Raw genomic sequence first — 22025 nt, 5'->3', positions numbered from 1 at the left:
GACTAAGAACAACAAATGCTGGTGAGGATGCGGAGAAAGGGGAACCTCCTACACTGCTGGTGGGAATGTAAGCTAGTTCAGCCATTGTGGAAAGCAATATGGAGGTTCCTCAGAAAACTAAAAATAGAAATACCATTTGACCCAGGAATCCCACTCGTTTTAATTCACCCAAAAATTACAACTTCTCAGATTCAAAAAGACATATATGCCCCTGTTTATCACAGCACTTTTTACAATAGCCATGATATGGAAGCAACCTAAGTGTCCATTAGTAGATGAATGAATAAAGAAGATGTGGTACATATACACAATGGAATACTACTCAGCCAGAAGAAAGAAACAAATTCTACCATTTGCAACAACATGGATGGACCTGGAGGATATTATGTTCAGTGAAATAAGCTTGGCAGAAAAAGACAAGTGCCAAATGATTTCCCTCATATGTGGAGTATAACAACGAAGCAAAACTGAAGAAACAAAATAGCAGTGGACTCAGAGACTCCTAGAATGAACTAGTGGTTACCAAAGGGGAGGGGTGTGGGAGGGTGGGTGGGGAGGGAGGGAGAAGGGGATTGAGGGGTAGTATGTTTAGTACACATGGTGTGGGGGATCATTGGGAAAACAGTGTAGCATAAAGTAGGCAAATAGTGAATCTGTGGCATCTTACTACACTGATGGACAGCGAATGCATTGGGGTATTGGTGAGGACTTGATAATATGGGTAAATGTAGTAACCACAATGTTTTTTCATGTGAAGCCTTCATAAGAGTGTATATCAAGAATACCTTAATAAAAAATTTAAAGAAAAAGAAACATGCATAAAGAAACAAAAAAAAGCTTAAGCTTATTATCAAGACTGACACAATCCCATTCACTAAGGACTAATCTTCTAATGAAAATATAATTACCCACACCACCACTTCGGCATGTGACTCAGGCAGGAAAAGTACTTACAGTGATATCTGACAATACCTACATAGTAAACTGGCTTGACCAGAATAATCATAAAATCAGTTTTAAAGTTAAGCATATACTTAGCCTTGCTTATAAGAGGAAATGCGGTATAAATGGTTTCGGAATGTAGTTATTTTATATCAGGCACAGTCCAGACGCAGTGAGCCCACGTAGTTGTGTGTGTAAATGCTATGATATTTTAACTTAGAATTTAGCATAGAGTGTAATGTTACTTAAATATTACAAGGCAACATGATGTACTGAAAAATGCATAGTTCTAATCTTGAGTTCCTGTGTAGTGAATAAGAACACAATCTCTGGAGCTACCCTTCCTCCCTTCCTCCCTCCCTCCCTTCCTTCTGGTGTTTTTTTTTTTGGTATCAATATATAGAATCACATAAGCAACACTGTGGTTACTAGATTCTCCCCATTATCAACCACCCACCACACACTCCAGTAACGTCACTGTCCCTCAGAGTAGTAAGATGCTATAAAGTCACTACTTGTCTTGTCTGTGCTATACTGCCTTCCCTGTAGCATCCCCCCACTTTATGTGTGTTAATCATAATGCCCCTTATTCTCTTTCCCCTCCCTTCCCACCTACCCTCCCCAGTCCCTTTCCCTTTGGCAATTGTTAGTTCATTCTTGGGTTCTGTGAGTCTGCTAGTGTTTCGTTCTTTCGGCTTTTTCTTTTTTCTTATTCTCCACAGATAAGTGAAATCATTTGGTACTTGTCTTTCTCCACCTGGTTTATTTCACTGAGCATAATACCCTTTAGATCCATCCATGCTGTTGCAAATGGTAGGATTTGTTTTCTTCTTATGGATGAATAATACTCCGTTGTGTATATGTACCACATCTTCTTTATCCATTCATCTACTGATGGGCACTTAGGTTACTTCCATTTCTTGGCTATTGTAAATACTGCTGCGATAAACATAGGGTTGCATATGTCTTTTTGAAACTGGGCTCCTGAATTTTTAGGGTAAATTACTAGGAGTAGAATTCCTGGGTCAAATGATACTTCTATGTTGAGTTTTTTGAGGAACTTCCATACTGCTTTCCACAATGGTTGAACTATTTTACATTCCCACCAGCAGCTCAAGAGGGTTCCCCTTTCTCCGCATCCTCACCAGGATTTGTTTTTCCTAGTCTTTTCTGTGTTGGCCATCCTAACTGTTGTGAGGTGAGATCTCACTGTGGTTTTAATTTGCATTTCCCTGATAATTAGTGATGTGGAGCATTGTTTCATGTGCCTGTTGGCCATCTGAATTTCCTCTTTGGAGAAGTGTCTCTTTAAATCCTCTGCCAATTATTTAATAGGGTTATTTGCTTTTCGGGTGTGGAGGCATGTGAGTTCCTTATATATTTTGGATGTTACCCCCTTGTCAAATATGTCATTTACAAATATATTCTACCATACTGTAGGATGCCTTTTTGTTCTGCTTATGCTGTCCTTTGCTGTATAGAACCTTGTTAGCATGATGTAGCCCCATTTGTTCATTTTTTATTTTGTTTCCCTTGCCCGAGGAGATGCATTCAGGAAAAAGTTGCTCATGTTTATATTTAAGAGAGTTTTGCCTATGTTTTCTTCTAAGAGGTTTATGGTTTCATGACTTACATTCAGGTCTTCAATCCATTTTGAGTTTACTTTTGTGTATGGGGTTAGACAATAATCCAGTTTCATTCTCTTGCATGCAGGTGTCCAGTTTTGCCAACACCTGTTTTTGAAGAGGCTGTCATTTCCCCATTGTACATCCATTCCTCCTTTATTGAATATTAACTAATCATATATGCTTGGGTTTATATATGGGCTCTCTAGTCTGTGCCATTGGTCTATTGTTCAGATTTTGTGCCAGTACCAAATTTTCTTGATTACTATGGCTTTGTAGTAAAGCTTGAAGTTGGGGAGCATAATCTCCCTGTTTTATTATTCCTTCTCAGGATTGCTTTGGCTATTTGGGGTCTTTTCTGTTTCCATATGAAGTTTAGAACTATTTTCTCTAGTTCATTGATGAATGCTGTTGGTATTTTGATAGGGAATGCATTGAATTCGTAGAGTGCTTTAGGCAGGATGGCCATTTTTATAATATTAATTCTTCCTATCCATGAGCACGGGATGAATTTCCATTTATTAGTGCACTCTTTAATTTCTCTCAAGACTGTCTTGTAGTTTTCAGGGTATTGGTCTTTCACTTCCTTGGTTAGGTTTACTCCTAGTGTATTCTTTTTGATGCAATTGTGAATGGAATTGTTTTCCTGAATTCTCTTTCTGCTAGTTCATCATTAGTGTATAGAATGCAACTGATTTGTGGGTTAATTTTGTATCCTGCAACTTCACTGAATTCAGATATTAGATCTAGTAGTTTCAGATTGGATTCTTTAGAGGTTTTTATATACAATATCACGTTATCTGGAAGCAGGGATACTTTAACTTCTTTCTTACCAATCTGGATGCCTTTATTTCCTTGTGTTGTCTGATTGCCATGGCTAGGACCTCCAGTACTACGTTGAATAACAGTGGGAGAGTGGGCATCCCTGTTTTTGTCCTTTTTGTTGATGTGCTGGATGATGTTAACTATTTTTGCATCAGGGATATTGGAATGTAATTTTCTTTTTTTGTGGTGTCCTTGCCTGGTTTTGGTATTAGAGTGATGCTGGCCTCGTAGAACGAGTTTGGAAGTATTCACTCCTCTTTTACCTTCTGGTAAAGTTCAAGAAGAATGAGTATTATTTCTTCACTAAATATTTGATAAAATTCAGCAGTGAAACCATCTGGTCAAGGCATTTTGTTCTTAGGTAGGTTTTTGATTGCCGATTCAATTTTGCTGCTCTTAACTGGTCTATACAGATTTTCTGTTTCTTCCTGGGTCAGCCTTGGAAGGTTGCATTTTTCTAGAAAGTTGTCCATTTCTTCTAGGTTATCCAGTTTATTGGCATATAATTTTTCATAGTATTCTCGCATAATTCTTTCTATTCCTGTGGTGTCTGTAGTGATTTTTCCTTTCTCCTTTCTGATTCTGTTTATGTGTGTAGGCTCTTTATTTCTTGATAAGTCTGGCTAGGTGTTTATCTATTTTGTTTATTTTCTTGAAGAACTATCTTGTCCTTCACTGATTCTTTCTATTTTTTTATTCTTCTCAATTTTATTTATTTCTGCTCTATTCTTTATTATGTCCCTCCTTCTATTGACTTTGCACCTCATTTGTTCTTGTTTTTCTAGTGTCATTAATTGTGAGTTTAGACTGTTCAGTTGGGATTTTTCTTCTTTCCTGAGGTAGGCTTGTATTGCAATATATTTCCCACTTGGCACGGCCTTTGATGCATCGCACAGATTTTGCGGTGTTGAATTATTGTTATCATTTGTCTCCATATATTGCTTGATCTCTGTTTTTATTTGTTCATTGATCCACTGATTATTTAGGAGCATGTTATTAAGCCTCAATATGTTTGTGGCCTTTTTTGTTTTCTTTGTGTAATTTATTTCTAATTTCATACGTTTTTGATCTGAGAAGCTGGTTGGTACAATTTCAATCTTTTTGGATTTACCAAGGCTCTTTTTGTGGCCCAGTATATGGTCTATTCTTGAAAATGTTCCTTGTGCACTTGAGAAGCATGTGTATCCTGTTGCTTTTGGATTGTTCTGTAGATGTGCGTTAAGTCCATCTGTTCCAATACATTGCATTGGTCACACATTTTTCTCAATATTCTTTCATTCTTAGAGATCCTTTTTTCTCTCTGTGCCTCATCTTCTTTGTATTCTTCTTCTCTAGTCTCTTTGTCATTTATTCTCTCCTCCACCATATGTAATCTGCTTTTAATACCCTCCCCATTGAGCTCTTCAACAATTCCATCTCCGACCCGAATTTATTCCTGAGTTCTTGAATATTTTTCTCTACCTCCATGAGCATGTTAGTGATTTTTATTTTGAAATCCCTTTCAGGAAGATTCATGAGGTCGATGTCATTTAAATCTTTCTCAGGCGTTGTATTCATAATTTTGCTTTGAACCTGGTTCCTTTGGCATTTTGTATTTGTATATGGCACCTTCTAGTGCCCAGAGGCTCTACTCTCTGGAGTTACTCAGACCCCAAAGCAATGTCGGGAGTCACAGGGGAGTGGTATTGGTGCCTGCAGAGAAGAAAGAGCTTTTTCCTGCTTCCCAGCTGCTATGCCTGTCTCCACTCCCTTAACCAGTGGGCCAAGGACACAGGTATAAGTCTCTATGCTTTGCATTTGTAGCTGCTGTAGACAAGTCTTCCCTCTGGCTTGCCTAAAGCCAGGGTAGGGTTTGCCTCTTTGTGAGCCACATGGGGCTGTCCAGGAGAAAGGCGCAGTAATCTGTGTATCACGGAGGGGGTCCTTGGAGATGTGTAGCCAGCCAGGGAGCTGGAGTGCCTGAAAATCATGTATGCTCCCAACCTGCTGGGCAGACTGCACCCGGACAATTTTGTCTACCTGTCCTTTCTTCTGAGCAGTAAGCCCTGTGCAATCCTTGCCCCTTTAGCAGCCCTCTTGCTGTTAGGATGTCTCTCAGACTGCCCACCTTTCTTTTGTCCCAGAGCAGCTGGATATGGATCCCTGCTTTCTACAAACGGCTGGTATCTCAGTCTCTCCAGGAATTCTGCCTGTGTTAGCTTTCCAACTCCCTAATCACGAGACTACCATGGAAGCACCATGAAATGTAGGCTTGTGCTCCCAGAGCAGATCTCCAGAGTTAGGTATTTTGCAGTTCCTGGCCTCCACTCCCTACCCCCTCTGTTTCTCTTCCTCCCGCCAGTGAGCTGGGGTGGGGGAAGGGCTTGGGTCCTGCTGGGCCATGGCTTTGGTATGTTACCCTGTTCCTTGAGGTTTATTCTTTTCTCCAGGTATATGCAGTTTGGTGCCATCCTCTTTCCTGTTGCTCTTTCAGGATGAGTTGTATTAATTATATTTTCCCATTATATACAGTTTTAGGAGGAAGCCTCTGTCTCACCTCTCACACCGCCATCTTTAATCCTCCTCTCTGTTTATCTTGATAATAAGCTTTTACAAGACATATTATTTTACAATATGTCTTGTAAATAACATTGAAAAAAACCTTTCATATATCATATCAGAAAACAATTAGGCTATGTCATTACTGAATACTGTAAACTATTCTACACTATCTGAAAGTTTAAAACAAAAAATATTATAATTTACTAAGAAAAAAAATACTAAGGTAAAAAGGTTTGATAATGAAAAGATTATATTTCAATATAATACAAAAACGCTATAAAAGAATGTTATAGTTCCTAAGGTTAACAATAGTAAGAGGATCAGAATTGTGTTTCATTTGGTGATATGTTTTGTATATTATTGTCTAATGACATTTTCACTTTTATTTTCCTGTTTCCTTCTACATTAATTTCAAATTATCTGTAAAGTTTCCGATTCTCTAGGTACTAGACTGAAGATGAACATAAGATGGTGCACTCACAAAGGAAAACAAGATTCAGCAGCCACATTCTCAAACAGTATACAATATTTACACACAGCAGATACAGTTATTCACTCATTAATGATCCCCTATGGCTAGACAAAACCAGGAAACTCTAGAATTACCTGTGACCAATTCATTCTCTTCATGGACACCTCGGGCTTATATATTTTTTTCTGCTTCATTCCATAAGGTAGAACAGGTGGTGCTCCAAAGACAGGTGGTGGTGGTGGAACACCAGGCATTCCAAGTAAAGGAGGTGGGGGAGGAGGTGGGGGAGGAGTGGGAGCTCCTCCAGGTAAAGGTGGTGCTGGTGGAGGTGGTAGTGGGGCTGGCCCACCACCTGGTGGTGGAGGCGGACCCGGAATTCCTGATGAACCTGGGAGTCCATGTCCCTGAAATATATAATGCAATGTTTAGAGGCCTGTAGCAAAATATAGCAGCAAAGAAAACTTATCAGTATATATCTGTGGGTTAAAGATTATGTACATTTAATTTAGCAACATTCTAAGAGTTTAACAGTACATGAAAAGACTTGCATAGATTTTTGGTAAGCTTTAAAAACTCTGGACAATGACTACTGTTAACACATGAATGCTAGGAAAGTTAGTATTCTCAAAGATTTTGTAAACATTCCTCCAAAATAATGAAAAATTACTTTTCATTATAAATATCTACCAACAAGAAGTACTGTATGGAGCTTAGGCTTGTTAGACTAGTTGCTTTGAATAGGGAATAAATAATACATGGTCATAGATTTCATCTTCTTGGGGGCCAACTACCTTTACAAAGAATCTGTCTCATAGCACCAGTAACTTCATTGTTTTCTAATACCAACAGTTTATACTAAGGAACATCCATTTGCTCTATCACTATATTACATCCATAGTAATATGTGTTTACCAATATTTTTAGATCTATTATTTCTTTTTATCCTTATTATAACCCTGTAACATAGGTACTTTAACCTCACCTTCATCTCACTGCTTATAGATGAGAAAACTATAACTGCAAAAACATTAGATGGATACTCAAAGGTCACACAGTCTAAAATCTGATTACAATTTGAATGTGGTTCTTCTCATACCTAATGTAGTCCTCTTTCCACTACAGCAGACTACCTCCTCATGAATAGGAGTCACTTGCCATGATGGGGGTTAATGCACAGAGATTGGGTTACAAGGAGAGTATAACTTACTTCTACAAGAAAATAACTTCAGACTCATTCTGCAATCATAATAGATGGCAGATTAAGGAGACCTTTGCATTCCATATTGTCTACTTTTTTGATTAACCTATACCAGTTTCTTTAAACCATTACTGATCACAGTGGTTCACTTTCCAAAATAAATTACTGTAAGTTGAAGTTGTTTATTATAAACATTTCTACGAAACTCCTACCAATGAACAGATATATTTGTAATCAAGATGTGACATTAGGTTTACCAAATGAAAGGTTTAAAAACAATGAAATTTCTTGGTATAGTATTATTTTTATTTGGGGAGGAAGTCTTATCTTTATTAATATGAATTTCCTACTTGGATTACTGAAATATGGTAACTAAACTTATAAATATCTTCATAAAATAAATGAGTTGAAGCATACTTTGAAACAATCAATTTAAAAGACTGATCTACTTACAAAAATATTTTTTAAAATTACTAATCATAGGTAGATAGGATCATGAAAATGTTTCTCATAATATTTGATGTGCATTATACAAATATTTTATTTACATATATGAATGTTTATGTGGTTGTATTTAACAAATGACAATCCTCTCCTGGAATGCAATCTTTCCTAAGATCAGGAAGAATTAAATATAGGATTAAACCGGCAAAACTTTCTTTTAATTTCATTTTTAATGCAGCAAAGTTATAGAAGAGAGTCTTATTTTTATAACTGATTGAAATCAAATAAATTCTAGAGAAAATCAATATACTCTTTCTGGGAAGTTCAGGGAATTAGTAATTTACAAGTTTTGTGTATAAATGGATTTGTTGAATAATTTGAAAAGTAAAATGTATATTCCATTTTTTTAATACTAGACAGCAAAGATTAAATACATGTTTGTAAACATCAAACTTTGCCTTGTAGTAGAGCTTATTCATGGTATAAAACTTGTGCAGCCATAAATATGCTATTACTTTAACATAGAATTTTACTCAAGTTAAATATATATTTTAAAAATTTAATAAAGAATCTCAAACATTTATATTAAATGCCATCAGTCTTTGAAAATCAAATCGTATCAGCCTTTTTCTTACCTCCCATGAACAATTATGAACAGGGCAATAATATTAGGCTATAATAGAGCACTGAGATTGAATACAGTAAATAAATAGTTTAATACTTGACACCATTTTGGATGCACTAGAAAGGACTATGTGACTTTCCACATTTACAGACCACTTAATATAATAATAAATAAGCAACTACTCACTAAATGGTAAGGTTCTATGCTAGGTGTAGTAGGGCCTTGAATGAGAATCAGAATAGTAAGTAAAGAAGACATTGTCCTCAAGATGCTTATGCTCCAGTGGAAGAAATAAAGAAGGCTCACAAACAATATGATATGATTGGTCTACAAAAGTGATATCCAAGTTCAGGGAAATTCCCTAATGAGGTTTTTGGTGAAGCTTTCCAAAGGATGTTTTACTGACCTTACCCTTAAAGGATGTTTCCAGGCACCGATGAACAAGGAAGGGCATTTCTGACAGAGAATCACAGTCCACATTTCTCAACTAAGTTCCACGAAAACACTATCTCCCGGGCAATGTTAACAGGGAGTCAGAGTTAAAGGGTTCTGTGGTTAAGTGAGTTTGGGAAAGCTGTATCAAGAAGAGTTAGACAAGTTTCTTCAGAGCAGACTATCTCAGACCCTTTAATATGTTAATGTGTATAGAGATTCTCCAAGTGGAGAATTTCAAGTACATCAAATTTATTGGATTCTGGAATGCTTTCCTCATAAAAAAACCTATTAGCATCTTTGTAACTAATACTTGGGAAATGTTAGCACAAGGAAAAGTGTGGAGACAGTAAATTCTAAATGTTAAGGGAGGAAAGGTGACTTAGCTGCAACAGAAGCTGTAGTTAGGGGAGCTGTCAGAGACTAGGCTGCAAAGGGTCGATAAGGAAGCCCAGGAGAGAAGGCCTTCAGATTCCTGGTAAGGAGATTTTTATTTAATCCTGAATGCAACACATAACCACTGAGCATATTAAAGACTGAAGTGACAATAATCAGGGCAGTGTTTTGGAAGATTCATTTGCTCCTGACATAAAGGATGAATTTGAGGAGGAATAAATTATAGGCAGGGAGAAAAGTTAGGAAATAATCATAATATTCCAAGCAGGAGATAATGATGGTGGCCCTGGAGGGGTTCTGGGTTTGATGCCAGGGAAAAAAACTGGAGTAAGAGCTGACTTAAAACAGCGACAAACAATTTGCCAAAGGGTGGGGCAGGGAAAAGGCAAAGAAACTCCAGTTTCACTATAGAAAAAACTGGTGATAAAACATAAACAAGAATGGAAACCAAACTAGTTTGAGGAAAGGGAGGTGACTGGAAATAATGGGTTTGAGTTCAACATGCAGCAGGACATTTCCACATAGAGAGTTATCAAGGGCTAGAAATACAAGACAAACTCAAGGGCCCTGACACCTACTAAAAGGAGATATTTGAATTTACGATACTGAATGGGATATTAGTGCAAGGACATACAGAGAAAAAGAGTAGAAGACTACAGAATGTCACCATCTGGTGGATAAAAACAAAGAGAAACTGAGTTCTCAGAGACGTGAAAAGGGAAATCAGATGGTACAAAAAAAGAGAAAGATTCAGTGAAAATAAACTGTTAAATGTTATACATAAGTGAAATAGGCTACAGGTAGGAAAAGGTCACTGCATTGGGCAATTTGGGGTTCATTGGTGACTTCTGAAGTCATTGTTCAGAAGACTGATGGGAACAACTCTAGTCAATCAACACTTACTGAATATCCACTATGTTAAGAGGAAACTTTCCATTTCTTAATATTCATTTAAAACATAAAACGCATTGAGACTACTTAATCAGTTCTGAAGTTTAGAGACCATAATTAAGGCTTTAAGTATATATGGGAGCTTTTCACCATAAAGAATGTAGGTAGAAACGTAAAGTTTCTAGGTTTCAAAATTATGGTAGTCAAGATTTAAACAGGTCTCAAAAGGCTTTTGGGATAATTAAAATTAATGAGCATTTCCACATTCTTTTTGAAAGAAAACACAATGTATCCAATTTTTCAAACCATCATGAAAATTTTATCTCAAAACAGTTTTGCTTATGTAATACATTCTATTAAAAATATTCAGGGCAGTTTAAACCACTAATGCCTTATTTCTATCCAAACAGTAAAATGATTTATTGTCCTGGAAAATCAAATCTGTCGAGTTACTTCAACTAAAATGTGAAACTGCCAGAAAGTCTGCTTCTGGTCACATTTTTCCTTCCATCTAACAAGATAATTTTCTACCATCAAACTCACTGTGACATGACACAAAGTCTATATCTTGTTTCATTACCTGGGTTCGAAGTTGCTGGATTTCTGTTTCGAGCTCTTTGATTTTTTCTTCTCTTTTCTGAAGCTCAGCCTGAGCTTCCTGTCGAGCTGTGAATTCTTCATCGAACTGCAATGATCACCACCATAAATGTACATTTAATAATACATTTTTGAGAAAGCTTTAAGGAACATTATGTGTTAAATAAGTAGAGTGCGTCTTGCTTCACTGAATTCCCAGGTTACTCAGAAAATCCAAATTCTTGACTATTTTCATGACAATTAAGCACCCCTGTGGGAGTTGGGGTATTTGAGGTGGTAGTAAAAAAGAAATATGCCCTCAACCCAAGGTAACAAACCCATTACCCATTTTCACTGCTGAAAAAAAAATTACAAAATTTTAAAATGGGGAATGAAGAAATTTCTCTTTACACGTAATGGATATTTTTATTGTTTTGTTATTGAAAGTTACCTATCTAGAGTGAATACTGCTTATACCCAGCTATAGAATGTTTGCCCTTTAGTATCAGTGTCACTTCAACTCATTTTAGAAGTCTATGCATTATGCCAATGTCATCATTTCTGTTTCTAAAAGTGATCTATCTTAGTGTCTAGAATTGTCCTTCAAGTTTGTGGAACTACAAAAAAGTATGTTCACTGTTGATAGATACTCATCCTCACAATGGATTTGAACTTTGGAAATTATAAAATGTCATTCAGATTCAAGTCAGAAGAAAGAGTGGGTGAACAAATTGGATAATCATAGTGCTTGGGTCAGATCTGAACTACTACTTAATTCTTTTATTCATCTCTACTTGGATCCTGGGAAAATATCCCACAGAATTTGGTCCAAATCATTCTGATCTCTTTAAATTTCAAACCTACACCAGCTCTTCGACAGTAAGTGACCTTGTTTCCTAGGTCACTGAGAAGATGAAACTTTTTTCCAACTTGACTACTATTTAAGATTAATCTGATTCTATGCTCCCACCCTCCCTCCCAAAGCCAGCTTCTCCTGTGAGCCATTCAACTATGGTGTCTACCCAAGCATACTGTACACAATTTTCCTCCACATGGTTCATTAATTGGTACATTTGAAGAGAGGCCCCAATGTTTCCGCTTCTAATTTAACATGATGGGTTTACAGATCTAGAGTAGGAATCATAGAAGCCTGACATATGTTTGCTGACAGACTTTTTACAAGTCCACAAAACTTACCCTCTCCTTTCAATGATGAAAAAACAACAAAAGATCCAATGAGAGTAAGTGGCTTACTGAGTCACAATTAGTGAGTGGAAAAGCTGAGATCAGATCTTACCACTGCTGCTTCTCATTCTAGCGCACCCTCCACCCCACACCTTTTGCCTCTACTGCTTTATACTGCCTCTTAAAGTCACCCAGAATAAGAGAGGGAATGCAGACAACCACTGGGAGACCATACATGTTCTCATTCTAAGTGTGGGTGATGAGAATAAAGCATCAAAGGCTGAAATTTCTTTTTTATTACTTCAGGACTCTTTTTCTCATAATATGCTTACAGAAAATTTTATCAGATGGATCATCACAATTTGCTCTAGTCCTGTGGTTTCTCACAGTGCCAGCAAAAAATTGAGATTCTCAGATTTCAAAGGGAATTTAAAGGTGCTACTTAAAACAAGAACATTAGAGATATAAAGGTCTATTAATCAAAAAGCATTCATTTTCATCCACCAATAAAAATGACAGCTTCACACAAACATTTTATGCTCGAGCTCTTAAAATCTATTCTAGTAACTGAAAGAGCAAAGACATTTCTTCAGGTGCCCTGAAGTAACTTCAGTAATACTCTATAATTTCTAGCGTGATAGCAAAAGTGATTATCTAATCTCCAAGGTAAGTCATAACTTTGAAGAGACAGCAATATGTAAGCACTTTATCTTGCTGTCAGAAGGCTGAAAGCTGGAGAGCTTTTAGACTTGTGCTTCAATCTTTCTGCCTGCCACCAACAGGAGAGAAATGCTATACTAACAATCCATACGGTCTAAAACAAAAAAATGCAACTTTGGGGAGAAGCTAATAAAATCGTGGCTATGCATTTATGAAACAAACAAAAGATAATCTGAGATCTAAATTTTAAAAATAGTCATAAAATTGGCATTTACATAAGCCATTAACACACAAAGGAAGGAGAACCTCAAATTTCACCAAGTATATGTGAAGTAGCAGCATTATTTAAAAAATGATAATTACAAAATTCAAAGAAGATAACTATAAGCAGAGAGAGACAGAGAGAAAACATTGCATCATTCTGTTGCTATCAATAGCACTGACTTTAAAGAGCATAACAGACTTGCTAAACATCTCACAGTTCTCCAAGTACCTATTGTGAGAGCTGCAGGAAAGCAATGGGTGAATATATTTTAGTTGATTGGTTCTAAATATATCCTTCCAGCAAACTAATTTAATTTCATTTACCACTTTAGTTGAACATGACTAGTGTTTTTCTTCCATAATGGATTCAAGGTGTTGAGGAGGGAACAGTAACAGCCTTATCTTATCAAGAAAGAAATCAATATTCTGTGGTTCTGTTTGAACCCAGAAACATAAAGTACTACATAACTGAAACAACATGCATAGGTCCACATAAAGAAACAAGAGATAATACGTACTGTGATTAATTGTTAACTTATCAATTATGGCTAATATTATAAGCCTTACCCTCTTTGAAAATTCCACTGCTTTTTGTTCACTCTCTTCAACTTTCGCCTTGTTCACACAAGAATCTAAGATTGACAATCAAGGATTAAAAAATTATTGCACCAGATCTCTAGGCAAAATATGGCTGCCAGCCTGTAATTCTATTCTGTAGACAGTCATTTTTATGTCAATTGCTATTAAAGGGAATTTGACCTATACTACACATAAAACATAAACTATTACATTTTTTTTTGCATACTAACTGAATTCAATGATAGTATTGCTGAGGCACAAAACCAAGCAGTTAAGAATATATTTGACTAAATTATAATCATTTTAAAGGTATTTAATTATTTTCCAAATTTGACAATTATAAAATGCTTTTAAAAATTTGTTATAGTTTATTATGGATGGAGAGGTGCCAAAGAATCTACGCTTAAGATTATTTACTCAAAATAACCTTTAACATAAGGCTTAGAGGGAAAGATACAATACCATTCATTAATTCAGGTTTCTTAAAGAAAGACTTCACTTAAATAACTTCTGATCTAGGGCAGAATGTAAATGATGAAATGAACATCAAACTTCTCAGGTTTCAGCAAACATTCCAGAATATAACTAATTGAAGAATCTCTTTGGGGCAATATTCTCATTATTGCATATACAGTCTATTCTGTACCTAGCAACTTCACACCTATTTATCCAAAAGAAATGAAAATATGTGTCTAACCCAGACTTGTATATGAATGTCCACAGCAGATTTACAAAAGCCAACAAGGAGAAGGAGCCCAAATGCCCATCAATAAGTAAATGTAGAAACAAATTAGGGTATGTACACATACTGGAATACTTCTCAGTTATAAAAAGCAATGAACTATTGATATATGCAATACAACAACCTGCATGAAACTCAAAATAATTATGCTGAATGAAAGGAAATAGATAAAAGGAGAATACATGTTGAATGTTTCTAGTTATATAAAGTTTTAGAAAGTGAAACTTATCTATAGTAAGAGAAAGCAGATCAGTTATTATCTCAGGATGAGGAGAAGTGGGAAGGCCTGAGAAGGAGAGTCTACAAAACAATGCAGGAACTTTAGGGATTGATAGAGATATTTAACATCTTGACTGTGATGGTAGTTTTAAGGGTACACACAAATATCAAAAAGGATCCAATTTTATACTTTAAATATAGGTAGTTTTCTCTCATGTCAAGTATACCTCAATAAAGTTTTTACTTTTCTTTTTTCTTTTAATGAACTGTAGCTGGAGCAAGCCAACTAAGGAAGGAATTGGTAAGTGATGAGATCAAAGAGGGGCCATATCTGTGCTGTGTGGACAGTGGTTGGTAACTACTTTTATTTAAATTTCAAGGGGAAGGCACTGGAGAGTTTTAAGCAAAGATATGATCTCATTTATGAAAAATACTAGAATTACAGCACTGTGAAACAAGATTGACTGTGCTCAAGTCCACATAATCTTAAAACAGAGATGCAGAGATTCCTAGTTCTTGAAGCACCAGCTAATTATTGTGTGTATGTGCATGTGTGTGTACGTGCATTCAAATGAAAGTTCCACAACGTTCATCAGTTACTGAAAAAGGCCTCTGACCGTGAAATATTAAAAATCACACATATATTTGACTTAACTGAATTTAATGTTGAGGAAACCAAAGCCTAGGGAAGTTAAATGATTTATTCACAACCACAAAGATGACACATGGATAAAGTAATAATAGGTTACTGATGCTGACTATCCACTCTCCTTGATTCCTTCATCTCTTCCCACCCCAATGCTCTTGATTAACAGTACACAATCTTAACTACCTGGCAAACAGTACATAAAATAAATGTGTGTAGAACACTAAATGAGCTAGCCAAAATCAACAGTAGGTTATGTGTGCCAACTATGGTCTATAATCAATTAGTAAGCCAATATAAATATTTAGAAATATTCCCCTATAACACTATCAACAAAAAATGAAATAAACTATTGGGTTTATCAAGCTCAGTGAAAAACATGCAATAAGGACACCATTCACATTAATTGCTAGGCAAGTTAAATTGGTACGTGCTTTCTGAAAAGCATTTGGCATTTCAAGGTTCATACTCTGACTTATAGACCTCAATCCTAAGGAAATAATGAGAAAAAAACAACATTTATACAAACAGTCACAGCAGATTCACTTATAATTAAGAAAACCCAAAAATAATCTAGATGTTTTCCAAAAGAAAAAGACTAAAGATGATTATGATAGTCCATAAAATGGAATATTATACAGACATTCAAAGCCACATTTTGAAGGTTAACATGGAAAAATTCTCATAATGATTCATGAAAAATCAGATAAAGAAGAGAGACAGGGCCGGCGAGACCTGGAGTGCCGGCGGCGGTGAGGACATAGCCTAACTCCTCACAGACAGCTCAAACTCAGAAAATGTTCATGCAGGTTTAAAAAAAGTATATGGAGAGGGGCGGAAGATGGCGGCGTGAGTAGAGCAGCAGAAATCTCCTCCCAAAACAACATATATCTATGAAAATATAACAAAGACAACCCTTCCTAGAATAAAGACCAGAGGACACAGGACAATATCCAGACCACATCCGCACCTGAGAGAACCCAGCGCCTCGCGAAGGGGGTAAGATACAAGCTCCGGCCCGGCGGGAGCCGAGCGCCCCTCCCCCCAGCTCCCGGCGGGAGAAGAATAGGCAGAGCGGGAGGGAGACGGAGCCCAGGACTGCCGAACACCCAGCCCCAGCCATCCGGGCCAGAGTGCAGGACGCTCGATACTGGGAAAACAGGGCAGCAAGAACAGTGAGCAGGCACTGGAGGCTGGGCGACAGAGGACATAAGAAAAGCATGCGACCACTTTTTTTTTTTGCTTTTTTGCTGTTTTGTTTTGGCGAGCGCTTTTTGGAAGTCTTAAAGGGATAGGGACCCCAATACTAGGGAAACACGGCAGCAAGACCGGTGAGCAGAGGCCTGAGGCTGGCACCGGAGAATAAAGAAAAACGAATGACCACATTTTTTTTTTTTTTAATTAAAAACTTTTTTTTTTTTTTAATTAAAAAAAATTTTTTTTTTTTTTTTTTTGGTGTTCGTTGTTTTGTTTTGGCGGGTGCTTTTTGGAAGGCTTAAAGGGGCAGGGCGGGTCACTTAATCCAAAGGTAGGGAATCCGGGATCTCTGGGCACCCTAACCCCTGGGCTGCAGGGAGCAGGGAGGCCCCTTACGGAGATAAATAGCCTCCCAGCAGCTCCTGCTCCAACGCGACTCCACCATTGTGGAGTAGCTGCCCAAGCTAGGCCATGCCCACAGCAACAGCGGAGATTAACTCCATAGCAGCCGGGCAGGAAGCAGAAACCCAGTCTGCGTGCAGCTGCGCAGCACAAGCCACTAGAGGTCGCTGTTCTCCCAGGAGAGGAGGGCCACAAACCAACAAGAAAGGAAGTCCTTCCAGCCGTCACTTGTCCCAGTTCTGCAGACTATTCCTATCACCATGAAAAGGCAAAGCTACAGGCAGACAAAGATCACAGAGACAACAACAGAGAAGGAGACAGACCTAACCAGTCTTCCTGAAAAAGAATTCAAAATAAGAATCATAAACATACTGACAGAGATGCAGAGAAATACGCAAGAGAAATGGGATGAAGTCCGGAAGGAGATCACAGATGCCAGAAAGGAGATCGCAGAAATGAAACAAACTCTGGAAGGGTTTATAAGCAGAATGGATAGAATGCAAGAGGCCATTGATGGAATTGAAATTAGAGAACAGGAACGCATAGAAGCTGACATAGAGAGAGACAAAAGGATCTCCAGGAATGAAACAATATTAAGAGAACTGTGTGACCAATCCAAAAGGAACAATATCCGTATTATAGGGGTCCCAGAAGAAGAAGAGAGAGGAAAAGAGATGGAAAGTATCTTAGAAGAAATAATTGCTGAAAACTTCCCCACACTGGGGGAGGAAGTAATCGAACAGACCACGGAAATACACAGAACCCCCAACACAAAGGATCCAAGAAGGGCAACACCAAGACACATAATAATTAAAATGGCAAAGATCAAGGACAAGGAAAGAGTGTTAAAGGCAGCTAGAGAGAAAAAGGTCACCTATAAAGGGAAACCCATCAGGCTAACGTCAGATTTCTCAACAGAAACCCTACAGGCCAGAAGAGAATGGCATGATATATTTAATACAATGAAACAGAAGGGCCTTGAACCAAGGATACTGTATCCAGCACGACTATCATTCAAATATGACGGTGGGATTAAACAATTCCCAGACAAACAAAAGCTGAGGGAATTTGCTTTCCACAAACCACCTCTACAGAACATCTTACAGGGACTGCTCTAGATGGGAGCACTCCTAGAAAGAGCACAGCACAAAACACCCAACATATGAAGAATCGAGGAGGAGGAACAAGAAGGGAGAGAAGAAAAGAATCTCCAGACAGTGTATATAACAGCTCAATAAGCGAGCTAAGTTAGGCAGTAAGATACTAAAGAGGCTAACCTTGAACCTTTGGTAACCACGAATTTAAACCCTGCAATGGCAATAAGTACATATCTTTCAATAGTCACCCTAAATGTTAATGGATTGAATGCACCAATCAAAAGACACAGAGTAACAGAATGGATAAAAAAGCAAGACCCATCTATATGCTGCTTACAAGAAACTCACCTCAAACCCAAAGACATGTACAGACTAAAAGTCAAGGGATGGAAAAACATATTTCAAGCAAACAACAGTGAGAAGAAAGCAGGGGTTGCAGTACTAATATCAGACAAAATAGACTTCAAAACAAAGAAAATAACAAGAGACAAAGAAGGCCACTACATAATGATAAAGGGCTCAGTCAAACAAGAGGATATAACCATTCTAAATATATATGCACCCAACACAGGAGCACCAGCATATGTGAAACAAATACTAACAGAACGAAAGGGGGATATAGACTGCAATGCATTCATTCTAGGAGACTTCAACACACCACTCACCCCAAAGGATAGATCCACCGGGGAGAAAATAAGTAAGGACACGGAAGCACTGAACAACACAGTAGATCAGATGGACCTAATAGACATCTATAGAACTCTACATCCAAAAGCAGCGGGATATACATTCTTCTCAAGTGCACATGGAACATTCTCCAGAATAGACCACATACTAGGCCACAAAAAGAGCCTCAGAAAATTCCAAAAGATTGAAATCCTACCAACCAACTTTTCAGACCACAAAGGCATAAAACTAGAAATAAACTGTACAAAGAAAGCAAAGAGGCTCACAAACACATGGAGGCTTAACAACACGCTCCTAAATAATCAATGGATCAATGACCAAATCAAAATGGAGATCCAGCAATATATGGAAACAAATGACGACAACAACACTAAGCCCCAACTTCTGTGGGACACAGCAAAAGCAGTCTTAAGAGGAAAATATATAGCAATCCAAGCATATTTAAAAAAGGAAGAGCAATCCCAAATGAATGGTCTAATGTCACAATTACCGAAATTGGAAAAAGAAGAACAGATGAGGCCTAAGGTCAGCAGAAGGAGGGACATAATAAAGATCAGACAAGAAATAAATAAAATTGAGAAGAATAAAACAATAGCAAAAATCAATGAAACCAAGAGCTGGTTCTTTGAGAAAATAAACAAAATAGATAAGCCTCTAGCCAGACTTATTAAGAAGAAAAGAGAGTCAACACAAATCAACAGTATCAGAAACGAGAAAGGAAAAATCACGACGGACCCCACGGAAATGCAAAGAATTATTGGAGAATACTATGAAAACCTATATGCTAACAAGCTGGGAAACCTAGGAGTAATGGACAACTTCCTAGAAAAATATAACCTTCCAAGATTGACCCAGGAAGAAACAGAAAATCTAAACAGACCAATTACCAGCAACGAAATTGAAGCGGTAATCAAAAAACTACCAAAGAACAAAACCTCTGGGCCAGATGGATTTACCTCGGAATTTTATCAGACATACAGGGAAGACATAATACCCATTCTCCTTAAAGTTTTTCAAAAAATAGAGGAGGAGGGGATACTACCAAACTCATTCTATGAAGCTAACATCACCCTAATACCAAAACCAGGCAAAGACCCCAACAAAAAAGAAAACTACAGACCAATATCCCTGAAAAACGTAGATGCAAAAATACTCAACAAAATATTAGCAAACCGAATTCAAAAATACATCAAAAGGATCATACACCATGACCAAGTGGAATTCATCCCAGGGATGCAAGGATGGTACAACATTCGAAAGTCCATCAACATCATCCACCACATCAACAAAAAGAAAGACAAAAACCACATGATCATCTCCATAGATGCTGAAAAAGCAGTTGACAAAGTTCAACATCCATTCATGTTAAAAACTCTCAGCAAAATGGGAATAGACTGCAAGTACCTCAAAATAATAAAGGACATCTATGATAAACCCACAGCCAACATTATATTGAACAGCGAGAAGCTGAAAGCATTTCCGCTGAGATCGGGAACTAGACAGGGATGCCCACTCTCTCCACTGTTATTCAACATAGTACTGGAGGTCCTAGCCACGGCAATCAGACAAAATAAAGAAATACAAGGAATCCAGATTGGTAAAGAAGAAGTTAAACTGTCACTATTTGCAGATGACATGATACTGTACATAAAAAACCCTAAAGACTCCACCCCAAAACTACTAGAACTGATATCGGAATACAGCAAAGTTGCAGGATACAAAATCAACACACAGAAATCTGTGGCTTTCCTATATACTAGCAATGAACCACCAGAAAGAGAAATCAGGAAAACAACTCCATTCACAATTGCATCAAAAAAAATAAAATACCTAGGAATAAACCTAACCAAAGAAGTGAAAGACTTATACTCTGAAAACTACAAGTCACTCTTTAAGAGAAATTAAGGGGGACACTAACAGATGGAAACTCATCCCATGCTCGTGGCTAGGAAGAATTAATATCGTCAAAATGGCCATCCTGCCCAAAGCAATATAAAGATTTGATGCAATCCCTATGAAACTACCAGCAACATTCTTCAATGAACTGGAACAAATAATTCAAAAATTCATATGGAAACACCAAAGACCCCGAATAGCCAAAGCAATCCTGAGAAAGAAGAATAAAGTAGGGGGGATCTCACTCCCCAACTTCAAGCTCTACTATAAAGCCATAGTAATCAAGACAATTTGGTACTGGCACAAGAGCAGAGCCACAGACCAATGGAACAGACTAGAGAATCCAGACATTAACCCAGACATATATGGTCAATTAATATTTGATAAAGGAGCCATGGACATACAATGGAGAAATGACAGTCTCTTCAACAGGTGGTGCTGGCAAAACTGGACAGCTACATGTAGGAGAATGAAACTGGACCATTGTCTAACCCCATATACAAAAGTAAACTCAAAATGGATCAAAGACCTGAATGTAAGCCATGAAACCATTAAACTCTTGGAAGAAAACAAAGGCAAAAACCTCTTAGTCATAAACATGAATGACCTCTTCTTGAAAATATCTCCCCGGGCAAGGAAAACAACAGCAAACATGAGTAAGTGGGACTGTATTAAGCTGAAAAGCTTCTGTACAGCAAAAGACACCATCAATAGAACAAGAAGGATCCCTACAGTATGGGAGAATATATTTGAAAATGACACATCCGATAAAGGCTTGACGTCCAGAATATATAAGGAGCTCACACGCCTCAACAAACAAAAAACAAATAACCCAATTAAAAAATGGGCAGAGGAACTGAACAGACAGTTCTCCAAAAAAGAAATACAGATGGCCAACAGACACATGAAAAGATGCTCCACATTGCTAATTATCAGAGAAATGCAAATTAAAACTACAATGAGGTATCACCTCACACCAGTAAGGATGGCTGCCATCCAAAAGACAAACAACAACAAATGTTGGCGAGGCTGTGGAGAAAGGGGAACCCTCCTACACTGCTGGTGGGAATGTAAGTTAGTTCAACCATTGTGGAAAGCAGTATGGAGGTACATCAAAATGCTCAAAACAGACTTGCCATTTGACCCAGGAATTCCACTCCTAGGAATTTACCCTAAGAACACAGCAATCAAGTTTGAGAAAGACAGATGCACCCCTATGTTTATCGCAGCACTATTTACAATAGCCAACAATTGGAAGCAACCTAAATGTCCATCGATAGATGAATGGATAAAGAAGATGTGGTACATATACACAATGGAATACTACTCAGCCATAAGAAAATGGCAAATCCTACCATTTGCAGAAACATGGATAGAGCTGGAGGGCATTATGCTCAGTGAAACAAGCCAAGCAGAGAAAGAGAAATACCAAATGATTTCACTTATCTGTGGAATATAAGAACAAAGGAAAAACTGAAGAAACA

General features: G+C 37.5%; 1 protein-coding gene across 6 annotated transcripts in view; it reads right to left on the bottom strand.

The window, feature by feature from the left end:
• Positions 1-22025, bottom strand: part of DIAPH2 (diaphanous related formin 2) — a 953825-nt gene that overhangs the window by 626602 nt on the left and 305198 nt on the right. For all 6 annotated transcript variants that reach the window (XM_036919628.2, XM_057495928.1, XM_036919627.2 and 3 more), the window contains 3 exons: positions 13644-13708; positions 10972-11076; positions 6540-6809 (listed from right to left, as the gene is read on the bottom strand). In XM_036919628.2, the coding sequence (XP_036775523.2) occupies positions 6540-6809; positions 10972-11076; positions 13644-13708 (440 nt within the window). The remainder of the gene's footprint in view (positions 1-6539; positions 6810-10971; positions 11077-13643; positions 13709-22025) is intronic.

Source organism: Manis pentadactyla, chromosome X (genome assembly GCF_030020395.1).
Source record: "Manis pentadactyla isolate mManPen7 chromosome X, mManPen7.hap1, whole genome shotgun sequence".
In the NCBI taxonomy this organism is placed as follows: Eukaryota; Metazoa; Chordata; class Mammalia; order Pholidota; family Manidae; genus Manis; species Manis pentadactyla.
Note: the sequence above shows the minus strand (reverse complement) of the source record. Positions and strands in the feature narration are given on the sequence as shown.